General features: G+C 40.7%; 1 protein-coding gene across 3 annotated transcripts in view; it reads left to right on the top strand.

The window, feature by feature from the left end:
* The first annotated feature begins 4,212 nt into the window (after positions 1–4,212).
* agla (amylo-alpha-1, 6-glucosidase, 4-alpha-glucanotransferase a) overlaps positions 4,213–15,731 on the top strand; it is a 59,779-nt gene continuing 48,260 nt past the window's right edge. For 2 of the 3 annotated variants that reach the window (XM_003459407.5, XM_005464960.4), the window contains exons 1-3: positions 4,213–4,358; positions 7,080–7,208; positions 11,329–11,539. In XM_003459407.5, coding sequence (XP_003459455.1) covers positions 7,121–7,208; positions 11,329–11,539 — 299 coding nt within the window. In that variant the 5' untranslated portion in view covers positions 4,213–4,358; positions 7,080–7,120. Of the gene's footprint in view, positions 4,359–4,545; positions 4,570–7,079; positions 7,209–11,328; positions 11,540–15,731 lie in introns of those variants that run through there. The other variant, XM_025899996.1, reaches the window with a different exon arrangement.

The raw sequence follows: 15,731 nt of genomic DNA, 5'->3' as shown, positions 1-15,731 counted from the left end.
AACAAACAAATAAAACAAAACAAACAAACAAACAAAAAACACAAAGCAACCACTAACAAAAGGGAAACAGAAAAACAAATTAGGGACAGTACCTGGTAATGCTACCAAGTAATCAGAGTACTGAGCATCCCACATCCCTTTGAAGTCGGCAGCATTGAACCAATGAATAACTGCCTCCTGGTGTAACTTTGTCCCCTTACATCCACAGGCCATGGTTGTCACTGTACTGGGTCTGTGACCCAGAATGATTCTGGTTTAAGTTATATTCTTTGATTTGTTCTTATTCTTGGTCTTGGTTCTCCTTATTGTTCTCTGTATGTGTGTTATATCCATAGTCGCTAGTTTCCAGATTTCTGTTACTGTGCCTTCCCTGCGCTCCATGTTTCAAGTCACTCTTGTCTCTATGTTCGTGCATCTCCTGTGCCTGGATGTTCCCTGTTTTTCCCCCTAGTCAGTCATGTCTCCGTGTCTCGGTGTCTGTCTCATTTTTCCTGTTTTTGGTTTTTGTATTTAGTATCTTTGCTACAGTGCAATAAAGGTTTTTAGTTTACCCCAGTGATGGCCAAATGAGGCTTTCTGAAACACTGAAGCCTGTATTGAAAAACGGTTCATTACTCCAAGCTTTACAGCACAAGCCTCTTTGGTGACATCTGGTGGCCAAAGGTATGAAGAGCAGCTTGAATCTACAACTTCTAATGAACTGCTTCATTATGACTGCCCACAGAGCTGAATTGACAGCTTCTGTTTGATATTATGTGACAGTTTGTCTAGTATCTGGCTGGTGTTTTGAACATGTGTTTTTTGGGGGGGAAAAAATGATGTTATGTCTATTTTAATAATAAATAATTTTGATGAATAAGCCTTCCTTGTTTTAACATGTACCATGGTGTGTTCTACTGTTGTTTGTGACTTCTCTATGTTTTTTATTAATAAAAAAACAAAAAACTATATATAACCAGGGCTCTAGACTAACTTTTTGACATGGGCGCACCGGTACGCCTAACTTTAAAAATTTAGGCGTACCGGCACAAAAGTTAGGCGCACTCAAATTTTTCAACCGCATCGCTTAACACCGCAGTTTTACATGTGCACTTTCTTTGGGGGAGAAGTCCATACAGACAATATTCATTTCTAAATTATTAACTAACAAACTTGTGCTTAAAGTGCTTTGTCAATATTGTAGAAAATGTTAAACTTAATCATCATCTTGGCTCCTCTGACGACCTGTTTGCTGCTGCCTGCTGCTGAAAGGCAGTGGGGAGAGGGGACACGGCAGTGCTTGCAGCATATAATGTGTTTTCTGGATACACTGCTGTTTTTTCAGCATTCAAAGATTGATGACACCGTGTCAGAGCTGGCTATGAATTTCAGACGGATCAGTCCTTAACTTAACACAAAAGTTATCAATAGTTCTTTTCATCTTTTCTTATTACCCACAGCTACATCCACTTCAGTCGGGCCTAGGCTGCTCACTAGGGCTGGGTATCATCACTGATTTCTATCATCCATTTGATTCCGGTTCTCAAAGTCCTGATTCGATTCAATTTAGCCTCAGACAGTCAGAAATATTATAATTCTGATCATTTATCAGTACTGATACACATGAGACTTCATCAGAATTGTGAACATCACAGCAGATGCCTTTGTGTCAAAGTAACTGAGAATAAAACACAGAAAAACATGAAGGAGATTTTCCTGGTCTGGCGTTTTATAGCAGATAACCTTAAAAATATTCTGCAATATTCTGCAATTTTGCATAATTTTAAAAAGTTTAAATTTCTTCAGTACTGAACAGCAGAAATTAGGCTTTCTTGTCCGAGGTCATTTAAGTGAAAAAAAGAAAAAGAAAAGAAAAAGACAGTGGCCGACAGCGCTGTAAACAACGGTAGACTGGTGGGTAATAAGCGAATGGATAATGCAGAAAACAGATTTGAGACGGGAAACTGTTCTTGAAGTACAGAGAGAGAGAGAGAGAGAGAGAGAGAGCTGTGCATGAAGTGTGATTTTTATCGTGGTGGAAGCAAAACAGCAAAAGTCAGAGGGAATTCATGACGACATTGATCAAATGTGAAGCGTAGTTTGCTGCTTCTTTTGCTGCTGGCTCGGCGAATTTTGGTTGGAGAGACAAAACCTGCAGCTCAGAATCAGCGCAAAAAAGACGGAAACACAGCGCGGACCCGACGCATCAGAATCGCTGAGCTCCGACAGCGTGTCCGTGTTCGGGCCGTGGGGTGAGAAAGCCGAGAAACACAAAGCTGATTCTGATGCATCGGGTCCGCTCTGTGTTTACGTCTTTGTGTGGAATCCGTTAATGAATTGATATCGCTTTATTCTCTCTTCCACCTGCACTTTCAACTGGACCACGGCCAATCAGAGAGGTCCCGCCCCTGACTATCTCTGACTGGTTTAGTCCACAATAGGGGCATAATGTGTGTCTGTTGTTGACCACACGGACAGTTGCAGAGATTTTTTTGTTTTTTTGTTACCCGAAAATATTTGGTCGCACCACTGAAAAATTTGGTCGCACTCTAGAGCCCTGATAACAATGTGCAACGCAATCTTATGATAGGTTGGGAGTAATGCTTCCTCTGTGAGGTCCCTGCCTCCACGTGATTATGTAGCTAACAAGTGAACAGGTACATTTATATATAATATACTATAACTTCTATAATTATAACTATATGTACTGTGTATTTCTTATGTTCATTTTAGACCTGGGAGCAGAATTTCTGATGAACTGGTTTCACTTTTTCACACAGGGTCATGTAAGTTTGGAGTTTTTCCCCTTAATAATAAAAACCTTCATTTAGAAGCTGCATTTTGTGTTGACTTCTGTTATCTTAGTCTAATATTTAAATTTTTGATGATCTGAAACATTGAAGTGTGACAAACATACAAACAAAATATGAAATCAGGAAGGGGGCAAACACTTTTTCACACCACTATAAATGTTTATTAGAAATTGAAGCAGAAAAAAGACAGGATGGAGGTGATTCTCATGAACAGCACAACCTGTGGATCTGTAGTAAGTGGACAAAGCTGCTCCAAGCTAAGTCTCCATTAAGGAATAATATATCTATAATATAGAAGGTGATCGAAAAGATCCGAGACAGTTGGATAAAGGGACTTGAATGGACGACACTGGCACTGTGTTTACGTAAATCTCATCAGATGCATAAACTGAGCATGAAATGGCTATACACAGTGCTTACAAAAGCAGATAAACCTAAAACCTTCTGTTATTACATTATCATACACTGAACTCAATTCAACCACTTACATCTATTTATCCTTGACAAGACTAGCACCTGATCAGAAAGGTAGATATGACAGCAAAGAGGTTGACAAAATAAATGTTAACTACTGGCAAACCCAGTGAGAAGCGAAGGTGAGACAAGAGATGAAAGAAGACAGAGGGACATACATCCTCCTAAGTTAAAGAAACATCAACTCTTTCACTCTTTTCATTGCAAATGTTGTAAATAACAATACCAACAGCTGGTAGAACATGTACCACACATTGTTATTGCAGTGGCCATGGATCGAGTCCAATTTCGGCTCTTTCCTGCAGGTCATGCCCCACAGGTCTCTGCTGTGTCTTCTGTCTACTACTGCTTCTGCCCAATAAAGTAGACATGCCACAAAATAAAGCTTTTATTATCAGCATCTGTTAAAAGTGTCAAAGCAGTCTCAGACACCAGTGTTAACAGGAGCAGATACATTGTGTCCAGGGGTTAACCTGGGAATTAGCAGGTGGGGGAAACCTAACAGCTGGTGTAATAAATAAAAAGAAGACATATAAATATGTATAGTGTGAACTCCTCTAGATTTTTCTTCTTTGCATACAGACTCTGATCAGCTGACATGCTGTGGCTCTATTTACTGCTCTTTGTGGTTTAGGTAAATTCATCAGGATAAAAACAGACAGATCAGCATAAATACCAGCCTAGTCCTTTAAGTTAAATTAATTTCACCTAATATTGGCCATTAACTTCACCACAACACTTCAAACTAACAAGTTTAGCCGGTGTTGTGCTGCGGATGCTGGCTGTGGGAAACAAAGCATAAAGGTGAGTTAAGCTTTTGCACAGTGCTATATATAAAGACCAACCTATACTTCTACTTTAGCTCAAATCTTTGTGGGCTGTTTTTGTTAAATAGGGCTTTCAAATCGGAAAATTCGCTTTACACATTTATTGCTCGTTTTTTCGCATCATTACGGTAAAGGCACTAAAATGTACGGTAATAAATTCCGCCCGGTCTGAATGCCACGCCCCTTTCCTACAGCTGCTGTCTATCCGGGAACATACCACAAACTGTTCTGTTGCTGTGACGGACCCCGGACACACAACGGACAGGTGAACGGCGTGGACATTTTAATGCGTTTGCTCGTGTTGTTAGACGATTACGATGCTAGCTTGGAAGACAAGTTGCTAGCTACGTTAGCTAGGCGACGTTTGCTTAACTAACGGTTGTGATGTTATTTGTAACGTGACCCTTTTCACGTTGCAGTTGTCTGTTCACTTTTAGAGCCTAGCGTGGTTAAACGGAGTGTCCGCTGCTTTGCTGGTAAACAGCATTTTCATTCATCTGTCCCTGCTGACCTCGTTAGTTTGTAAATGCAGGTTATAATTGAAATATTGGGGCCAAATCGCTCTGCTGTGTTATTTTCCGCAGTGAAACGGTCGCCTGACAGCACCGCCCACTACAGCGCGCTGTGCTACTGGCTGACTGTGTGTGTGTGTGCGCGCGCACAGCCTGTCACACTGTGTGAAACACAATAATTCAGCTGTTTTGTTGACCGTTTTTCTTCAATCACGCTGTGCCGAGCTGTTAAATAGTTAAACACTGGTGCTGTGCAGCGAAGCAAGGCAACAATAAACGAGCTCGCCTGTAAACTGAGCGCAGCCGCATGAAGGACGTTAGCTTTGCAGACTTGTGCCGACTCGTGTTTCTCCGTTGCAAATGCTTATTAACTTGATGTAAATGTCCGTCTCTGGGGGTTTGTAATGGCGTGGACCCAGTGTACCGAATGAGGTGGACGCTTTTAAAAATAGATGCTGTGACATTAACGGCAGAATTCCTGACCTTGTCCTGGCCACCCCTTAGCACTGCGCAGACTCGGAAGAGGGGTCAGTGGGGTTCAGTGACTTCAGATGCGTCAACCTGCTCCAGTTAGTGCAGAGCGAGGTTTGCAGTTGCATTGCACTAATCTCTGAATCCAAATCTAAAGCATTTGTTAGAACAGTAATATTAAGACTCACCATATCCATGTACTGTAGTGTCTCTGTCGGGTGTTCAATGGGCTTTACTTTGCAATCAGTAACATGTATTTTATACTGTAGATCTGATTGGTAGGAAGTGCTGTGAAATATTCTTTTAAAAATATATTTTTTATGGTGTATTTAGAAAAAAAAAAAAAAAAAGAAAAAAAAAGGTTCACAGTTGGATCACAAGATCATTGACCGAGGATAGTTGATGTCCAAATTCATGAGTCATTGTCAGTTTAAACTAACTGTAGTTACTTGCTGTATGTTATGTGAAATGAGGCCTTAACTTCCTCACTTTGTGTAAGAATGGATTGCTTAAAGCATGTCTTAATAAACTCACTACCTGAAATGTTTTTTTCCTTTTAACCACATCACCCTTTGTTGTCATCATGCCAGTTGCCAGAGAAACCCGAATCACCATGATTACTGTAGTGTCACTATAAGGCTAATTACTGAGCGTGTAGTAGCACAGACAGAACAGTGGATTTGTGTATGTGCAGGAGACAGGAGTGAGTTGTTGACTTTGCTTCCTAACTCCCCAAATCTGTTCCTGTTCAAGCAACTCTACGGCGGGCTTAAAAACATGTTGGATCCATAGAACCCAGGCTTCACGATTTCCGGGACTTGAAGGATTTGTTGCTATCTTGGAGTTCTCTCTTTTTGCCATCCGGGAATCCCTGTGATCCTGCGTTTGTAACACGGCGTGTAACAAAGATTAGAAAGTGCTGAAACCAAACTCACAGTAAATGTAAAGTAGTATATGTTAGCAGTCATGCTTTTCAGTTACTGAAACATTATCTGCTATTTATTGGAAAAGATTTTGATACCTGTTGAAATTTATTGGTAAATAACAAACTTTAATGTGATTATGACCACACTGGCAGTGAGGAACTACACTCTGAAACAACAGATTTGTAGATTTGTATTTAACTTTTAGAGGTTCAGAGTAGGGATGAAGATACTCACCCTTCAGTCTGATAATGTTGGGTGACCGTGGCGCAGGAGGTTGGGAAGCGCATCTGTAACTGGAAGGTCGCTGGTTCGATCCCCGGCCTCGCTGTCCTGGTCGTTGTCCTTGGGCAAGACACTTTACCCTACCGCCTACTGGTGTTGGCCAGAGGGGCCGATGGCGCGATATGGCAGCCTCGCTTCTGTCAGCCTGCCCCAGGGCAGCTGTGGCTACAACTGTATCTGCCTCCACCAGTGTGTGAATGTGAGAGTGAATCAATAATGGAATTGTAAAGCGCTTTGGGTGCCTTGAAAAGCTATATAAACCATTATTATTATCATTATTATTATTATTATTATTATTATAATGGCATACTGGAAAATGAGATGCCATTTAAAGATACCACCAGTGAGTGCTGTATATCTGTGACGCATCGATTTTCCAATGAATAGCTGGAAAAAGTGTTTATTTATTGATTTGACACTTTTTATAAAATCATCTTTCCAAAGACCAAACTGTGATTTTTAATCATCAACATCAGCCAGTCTTTAAAGACAGCAGGCACAAAGACAAGCCTTTAAGACTCTGCACCTTTCTATGTCAATACAGTGTTTAAGAACTTTGTAGTTGTTAAACCAAAATTTTGAGCTTGGATTTTTCAATTAGACTTGGTGCTACCTGAGGCCAGTTGGACTGCAATGCTGATATGGCACATACACTTCCAATATTAAGATTCCTGCTGGTGCATTGCTCCACAGAGTGGAATTTTGCTGATTAGACAGATGGCTCTCATTGTGTTTAGTTAGAAAATGTGTTTCACAGTAGGTCATGTAGTAACCTGCCTGTTTTTGTCCTGACAGGAGGGCAGGGATCAGTATAAATCTGAACCGATTCTCACAGTATGTTGCCTCAACACCTGAAGCAGATTAGAGTCCTCATGCTCAACGACAAGCAGAATTTAGAGAGAACTCTGTTCAGACTCGAGCAAGGTAAGAACCTGACTGTATTACTGAATGTACTGCACTGTACTGCAATTATTTTTAAAAATCCTGCATTTAATATACTGTTTAATATTATGCTGCAGTGGCTCCATCTACTAAGCTGCTTGTTGGTTGTTAATGTTTTTATATGCAACCAATTTTATACATTGAAAATTTGAATCAGGAAAACTTGCAGGGTCACTTTGGTCTAATGTGGATCTATTTGGATGTTGGTGTAAAAGTACCTCAGATTAGCTGCTTTTGAGCAAAATTGTGCAGAAAATTGTGTCTTGTTGTTTCTGTTGAAAAGGTTGGAAATGTTGAATCCACATATATATATTTATGTATTAATATTGAGCCAAATAGTCAGTAAACCACTGTTGAAGACCTATCCAGACACACAGCGTAGACATTATTCCTTGGTTTAAATGCAAGACTAAGCATAAACCAGTGGTTCCCAAACTTTTTTTGCTGGGCCCCCCTTGTTTAACAAGAAAAATGTTCGCGCCCCCCGACCCCCGCGCGTGCACGCGCGCACGCACGCACGCACGCACACACACATCCTTCAACCACACACACCCATATTTTGCTCCATTGCGGTTTATTTCACACCTCAAACATTTATTAAACAATTAAGCAAATACAAATAATCTGCAATAAATTACAGGTAGTAAGAAAATAAACTACCAACTCTTTTACGCTCCGTCCGCACCTACACGGGTATTCTGCAGGGAGACCTACCTCAGCACTTGTGCAGGTGAAACCAAAGGGAAGATATGCTTCGCCATATTTTCTAGTCTTTGGCTTAGAATGAAGTTGGTTTGGAAACATATTCAGCAATGCTTCATCTCCTGCTTTGCGTTTGTGTGGGCGCCCCCTGCTAGCATTGTCCAAGCGTTGTTTTTGTTTTTGTTTTTTTTCCCTTTTCATGCCACGCCCCCCGCAATAGCTCTGCGCCCCCCCTAGGGGGCGGGCCCCACACTTTGGGAACCACTGGTATAAACCTTTAAAAATTCTGCAACAATCCCTATAAATGCAAAAATCCCTGTTTTGTTTTGTTTGTTTGTTAGTTGTATTTATATTTGTTCATGTTGGACATAGCTCACGTAAATGTAGGTTAAACAGTTTAATTGAAACATAATAAGGGGATAAGACTGAAACAGTCATGCGTAGCCTGTCAGTGTTATGACTGTGAGAAAATGGCACAGACATCTGCATTGGAAGAATGGTGGTTATTGCATTACTGTAAGCAGATGCAGTTGCAGGTTATTATATATTTGTTAAAGGTAGGGATGCACTGATCCAATTTTTTTTCTGTTTGCATAAGGAATATATACCAGTGTTATACTGATGAGCTATAGTCCTCACTCTGAGGAAAGGAATTGAGGGAACCATTGTTTCATGTGGAAGTAGAGCTGGGCGATATAAGATTTTTTCATATCACGATATGTTTTTTTTCATTTCAGGCGATAACTATATATATCACGATATAAGCCAAATAACTATATTTGTAAGATTTAAATGTGCCATTACTCACAAGTAAAATGTGAAATAATCAGCAGCTTGTCTTGATTTGAATATTTATTTCCCATAATAAGTTCAACAGGGTAGATGTACTTAAGGAACATGAGACTTTTTCAGATAAATAAAGGCAAATATTGCAAACTACACAAAAGGCAGCCGCTAAAGCGTTTAAGTTTCAAAATAGAACAAACAAACAGACTAAATTGTCAATTCCACTTAGAAACAAAATATTAATTCTAAAAATAAATCTTAGGTCGTTTTATAGAAGAACAGACAAAATTGACTAACTTTTGTCAATATCAAATAAACTGAGAACTAAAAGGAAATTCTCAATCTCTCCTTGTTGTATAGCTTTCTGAACTTTCTGAATCCTTTATCATCCGCAACTGAAAATAGTTGTGGATGATTACTATACCTTTCTAATGTGATGTTGTTGTCCCTGGCTCTCTTTCTCTCTCTCCCTCCCGCTCTGTTCCTGTGCTACTGCGAGTGTAACTACCGCCCCTCCCCCCTCTTCCCAGCGCAAAGCACAAGGCTCGCGTGCGGAGTGAAGCGGGGGAAAAAAAGTGCGAGAGAGAGGGTGAGAGAAAGAAAGGAAAAAAAACCCCCAGGGCTCGCGATAAGGAGCCGGCTCGCGTCGTTCACGTCAAAAATCTGGCTCTAAGAGCCATTTCGTTCGCGACCGACACATCACTACGAAATACCTTCGCACTACGGAACTTCTGTGGCCCTTCCGTTCGACAATCTCTCCGGCATTGGAACCATCATCTCTTTTCTCTTCGGTCACCTGGTCACCTACGCTCTCGGTTGATTTTTCTCTAGTCGGCACACTCATTTCCTCCATTACCTGGGCAGCCCGGCTGGCTGCTTCCCAAACTACACATGTGCGGCTTGGCACTTGTGCTGTACGTAACAAGTCACGTGACGTGACGCTGCGGCTGTGATTGGTTCGGCTCTGCGCTACTTAATTTGGATTGGCTGTTCTTTTCTTTTTTCTTTTTTTTTTTAAGAGAGCAAGGTCTATCGCAATAGTTTATTTTTTCTATCGAGAAAAAGTTATTTCGCAATACATATCGTTATCGTTCTATTGCCCAGCTCTATGTGGAAGGTACCAAGGTTCAGCTTTAACACTTCTTGGTTACGTCTTATTTTAAAAAGTTTTGTAGAAAGACGTAGTACTGTATACGTGTACCTTTAATCTGCATCTGTAGTAATCTATACTGACATCAGGGGGATGTAATGGAAACGTGTCCATGTCTAAACAAAAATGTGGAATATTACCGACTGTTTGAATTTTTGTCATTATTGGCTTTTGTAACAGCATTCATGAAAATCATAAGTTAGGAAGGGCTTTTCTGAATGTATATAAAATCATGCAGAAAATATAAATCAAAGCCATTTCATTTTGTTCACGTGTCCACTCATTCCTACATCTTATTTCATAGTGCATCCTTCACACGCTTTATCAGAAATACAGTTTCTGAAAATTATATTTATCTTATTTCTCATGTTGTCTTTTGGATTTGTTAGTGTAGCATAGCTTTTAGCTTAACTCTTAGCTGAAATCAGTTGGGTGTGGCTTCGTCATGTGACCTTTCATCACTTTCCTACTCGGTGTATCAAATGTTTAGTTATTCCTCGGCCTCAGTGTTAAAGATGCGTTTCCAGCTTTGGAGGCCAAGCTCAGGGAATTGGAGACCTCAAAAATCCTGCAGTTAGCTAGGTGAGGGCGATGGTAACTTAGCCACCATTAGCTGTTCCCTAGCAAATCATCCCAAGCAGTCGGGAAACAAGCTAGGTAACTGAGGAGGTATTGTAGCCCTACAGTCATCCTGTCCATGGTTAAAATTGATTTTCCTCATTTGACAACACAAACACCAACAACAAACTCTGGTTATTGGTCACTTTGTTCTCTGAAATGTGAAGCTAGAGAATCAGTCAAATGTATTCCAGGGATCAGAGCATTGAAACTGCTGTCTGAGGGGAAACACAGGTTAGGTAAAATTGTAATTCACATCAGCAATAATATGTCAATTGGTGGTCAGCAGAATGATTTAATCATTGTGTAACTTAGCTACAATGATCTCTGTAGTTTTCTATGTCTGCAGTCAGAGTCACAGCTGCTGGCTGTCTGAGTGCTGTGTGTGGTCTTTCTGGGTGATAGTTGGGATGCACCATGTATGTGTGTTTGTGCATGCATGAAATGTTTGTGTGCGTGTCGGCTTGGCTGAAAGGGTTGAAGAGATGTGCCACTTGGCATTTAGAGGGCTCTGCATCTGATAAGGATTTTGTTGGCTACCTGTCTCATATGGGACTATTTATAGACAGACAATTAAACTCTGTCCTAACTCTGGAAGGACCAACAAGACCTACAGTTTTCTGCTAATGACTCTGTGTGTGTGTGTCTGTGTCTGTGTGAGGGATGTGGGATTGTCTTGTGAGTGGGTAGCAATAATGATTACTGCAAGAAGTGAATCTTTTCAGACTTATTGAGACACAAAGCAGTTGTGACATTTTAACAGGGTGAAGACAAAGTGGAATTTTCCTTACTGTCCAAATTCCCAACACAGTTTGTTCAGTTTGTGTCGTACTTTTGTCTGTCCAGGGTTTGAGCTGCAGTTCCGTCTTGGTCCAAGCCTTCAGGGAAAGAAGGTTATGGTGCACACCAACTATCCACTTGAAGGACAGCTGTTTGACCGAAACAACTTCCGTGTTTTGCCATGGACCTACCCAACAGGAAAAGAAGAAGACTCGGATAAGTTCTGCTCCCTGGACCTCAAGTTGGCTGGGTCCTATCAGTACTACTTTGGATATGTGTAAGACCCTCCTGACAGTCGCCCACATTTCATGAATCCAGGGTTTCAATGTCAAAGCTGAATTCAGGAAAATGCAGTGTAAAATATTCCAACAGTTAAATCATTTTGTTGGAATCATTCATGCTATCACTAAAGCCCGTGATAGCATGTCTTTATGTTAGACAGTTTGTTCTTCATTTGTCCATTTTTATTTAAAATTATTGTAGAACTATAAATTGTTGAAGAAGTGAATACTTTTTGAAACAGCCTGATAAAGGTGTCAGTCAGAGATGCCGGCCAGTCCTGGAATAACATGCTGAATAGGTCTGGCTAGGTGGGAATCAAACCAGAAACTAATTAACTATTTTTTAAGTTATAAATTAATATTCCAGTTGAAAGCAATCTCCCAGAGCACTTGGGGTTTGTATCTGGCCCAAGGATATTTGGCATACAGACTAGAGCAGCAACCTTAACCGGTCGCAGCAGATGGCCCCGCCCCTCCCTGAGCCTGGTTCTGCTTGAGGTTTCTTCCTGTTAAAAGGGAGTTTTTCCTTCCCACTGTCACCAAAGTGCTTGCTCATAGGGGGTCATATGATTGTTGGGTTTTTCTCTGTATGTATTATTGTAGGGTCTACCTTATAATATAAAGCGCCTTGGGGTAATTGTGATTTGGTGCTGTATAAATAAAATTGAGTTTAACTAATTTGAGCACTTTCAGATTTGTAACATTTAGAGACAATATTAAGAATATTACATTTATTGTCTTCATTTAACTGGAGCTGCATATGAACCATTCATTTGCAGTTATACTGACGCCCCCAAAACTTGTACGAGGGCAAACGCAAAAGTAAGCTCTCCTGTAGGAGAGCGACAGTTTGACAAGCGACGTGTGGACACGCGGTGTCATGGAGAAGCTTAACCCGCAGTGCGCAACTGTGTTTTGGGACAGAGGGTATTGTTGGTTGACTTTCTGCCTGTTGGGACCACAATAAACGCTGACAGATACTGTGAAACACTGGGAAAACTCAGAAGGACATTTCAGAAGCGGAGAAGAGGAATGCTGAGCAAGGGCGTAAGCATTCTTCACGACACCGCATCCCCACACATTGCCCGTCAAACTGTCGCTCTCCTGCAAAACTTTGGTTGGAACATCATCACCCACCCACCCTACAGTCCGGACTTCACACCCAGTGACTACCACCTGTTAACTAGTAATGACTTCATGAACTTCTTCACAAATAACATTTTTATCATTAGAGAAAAAATTACCCATAATCATCCCACAGATGTAATATTATCTACAGCTACTTTCAGTACCATTAATGTAAAGTTAGACTCTTTTTCTCCAATTGATCTTTCTGAGTTAACTTCAATAATTAATTCCTCCAAACCATCAACGTGTCTTTTAGACCCCATTCCTACAAAACTGCTCAAAGAAGTCCTGCCATTAATTAATTCTTCAATCTTAAATATGATCAACCTATCTCTAATAATCGGCTATGTACCACAGGCCTTCAAGCTGGCTGTAGTTAAACCTTTACTTAAAAAGCATCTCTAGACCCAGCAGTCTTAGCTAATTATAGGCCAATCTCCAACCTTCCTTTCATATCAAACATCCTTGAAAGAGTAGTTGTCAAACAGCTAACAGATCATCTGCAGAGGAATGGCTTATTTGAAGCGTTTCAGTCAGGTTTCAGAGCTCATCACAGCACAGAAACAGCTTTAGTGAAGGTTACAAATGATCTTCTTATGGCCTCTGACAGTGGACTCATCTCTGTGCTTGTCCTGCTAGACCTCAGTGCAGCGTTCAATACTGTTGACCATAATATCCTATTAGAGCGATTAGAGCATGCTGTAGGTATTACAGGTACTGTACTGCAGTGGTTTGTATCATATCTATCTAATAGACTCCAATTTGTACATGTAAATGGAGAGTCCTCTTCACACACTAAGGTCAATTATGGTGTTCCACAGGGTTCAGTGCTAGGACCAATTCTGTTTAAATTATACATGCTTCCCTTAGGCAGCATCATTAGAAGACATAGCATACATTTTCACTGCTATGCAGATGACACGCAGCTCTATCTATCCATGAAGCCAGGTAACACACACCAATTAGTTAAACTGCAGGAATGTCTTAAAGACATAAAGACCTGGATGGCCGCTAACTTTCTGCTTCTTAATTCAGATCAATCTGAGGTTATTGTACTCGGCCCTGAAAATCTTAGAAATATGGTATCTAAGCAGATTCTTACTCTGGATGGCATTACCTTGGCCTCCAGTAATGCTGTGAGGAACCTTGGAGTCATTTTTGACCAGGACATGTCCTTCAATGCACATATTAAACAAAAATGTAAGACTGCTTTCTTCCATTTGCGCAACATCTCTAAAATTAGAAATATCCTGTCTCAGAGTGATGCTGAAAAACTAGTTCATGCATTCATCACTTCCAGGCTGGACTACTGTAATTCATTATTATCAGGATGTCCTAAAAACTCGCTGAAAAGCCTTCAGCTGATCCAAAATGCTGCAGCAAGAGTCCTGACAGGGACTAGAAAGAGAGAGCAGATTTCTCCTGTTTTGGCTTCCCTTCATTGGCTTCCTGTTAAATCCAGAATTGAATTCAAAATCCTGCTCCTCACATACAAGGTCTTAAATAATCAGGCCCCATCTTATCTTAATGACCTTGTAGTACCATATCACCCTATTAGAGCACTTCGCTCTCACACTGCAGGCTTACTTGTTGTTCCTAGAGTATTTAAAAGTAGAATGGGAGGGAGAGCCTTCAGTTTTCAGGCCCCTCTTCTGTGGAACCAGCTTCCAGTTTGGATTCAGGAGACAGACACTATCTCTACTTTCAAGATTAGGCTTCAAACTTTCCTTTTTGCTAAAGCATATAGTTAGGGCTGGACCAGGTGACCCTGAATCCTCCCTTAGTTATGCTGTAATAGACGTAGGCTGCCGGGGATTCCCATGATGCATTGAGTTTTTCCTTTCCAGTCACCTTTCTCACTCACTATGTGTTAATAGACCTCTCTGCATCGAATCATATCTGTTATTAATCTGTCTCTCTTCCACAGCATGTCTTTATCCTGTTTTCCTTCTCTCATCCCAACCAATCACAGCGGATGGCCCCGCCCCTCCCTGAGCCTGATTCTGCCGGAGGTTTCTTCCTGTTAAAAGGGAGTTTTTCCTTCCCACTGTCGCCAAAGTGCTTGCTCATAGGGGGTCATATGATTGTTGGGTTTTTCTCTGTATTTATTATTGAGCGATCTACTGTACAATATAAAGCGCCTTGAGGTGACTTCTGTTGTGATTTGGCGCTATATAAATAAAATTTAATTGAATTGAATTGAATTCCCAAAGTTGAAGAAACATTTGTCAGGAAGGCGATTCTGCAGCAAGCGGCTATGACATGGGCATTGTAAAACTGTCACAACGTCTACAAAAATGCATCGACCAAATGGCGATTATGTAGGAAAATAAGTCTTCAAGTTTTAAAATGATGCACATATTATGGAAAATAAACGGTTGCTTGCATTTCTAAAACAATAGGAGACCTTACGTTTGGGATTGCTCTCTTATTTACTATAGCATGTAAATGAAAAATGGATGTCGCCACTTTGATGTCACCAAATGGTGTCTGACATCTGGAAGCCTCAGAGTTAGCTTTTCTCTGTACCGCCATCCAGAAAGGATCCAGTAATATTCAGACAACATTTAGAGCAGTGGGTGGAATGCCTAGTACAAACCAGTATAGTTTACTCGACAGGGTTCATGCACAACATGTACTGGTGCAATGCACAGACATCCTGCAGATTCATTCTAACAGATAGTTTTAATTGTGGAACTCTGTACCACTCAGCAGGTGATACCAAATCCTCCAAAAGGCACCAACAACAGGTGTGGTTGAAAGGTCCAGTTCACTAACTCGAAGCTCTGTTCCACCAACCATGTTCAAGAAACAGAGTTTCAAAATAAACTTCTTTTTTTTTTTTTTAATTAACAAGGACATGATACAATCTTCCTTTGTGTTTGTGTTTGAAAACAAAACTGACGAAGTTGTAAACCAGCCCAAAGAGACTTTTGAAGTAATCACCGCAGTGATTCATCAAAACATGTAGAGGTAGGAATGTTGCAAGCCTCAGTGCTCACCTTTGTTACCTGTTCCAGTTCAGGGTCTGGCTTTATATTTTACCAAATCACAACAACA

The sequence above is a fragment of the Oreochromis niloticus genome, linkage group LG18 (assembly GCF_001858045.2).
Source record: "Oreochromis niloticus isolate F11D_XX linkage group LG18, O_niloticus_UMD_NMBU, whole genome shotgun sequence".
Taxonomy (NCBI): Eukaryota; Metazoa; Chordata; class Actinopteri; order Cichliformes; family Cichlidae; genus Oreochromis; species Oreochromis niloticus.
This window is presented reverse-complemented; position numbering and strand designations above follow the sequence as displayed.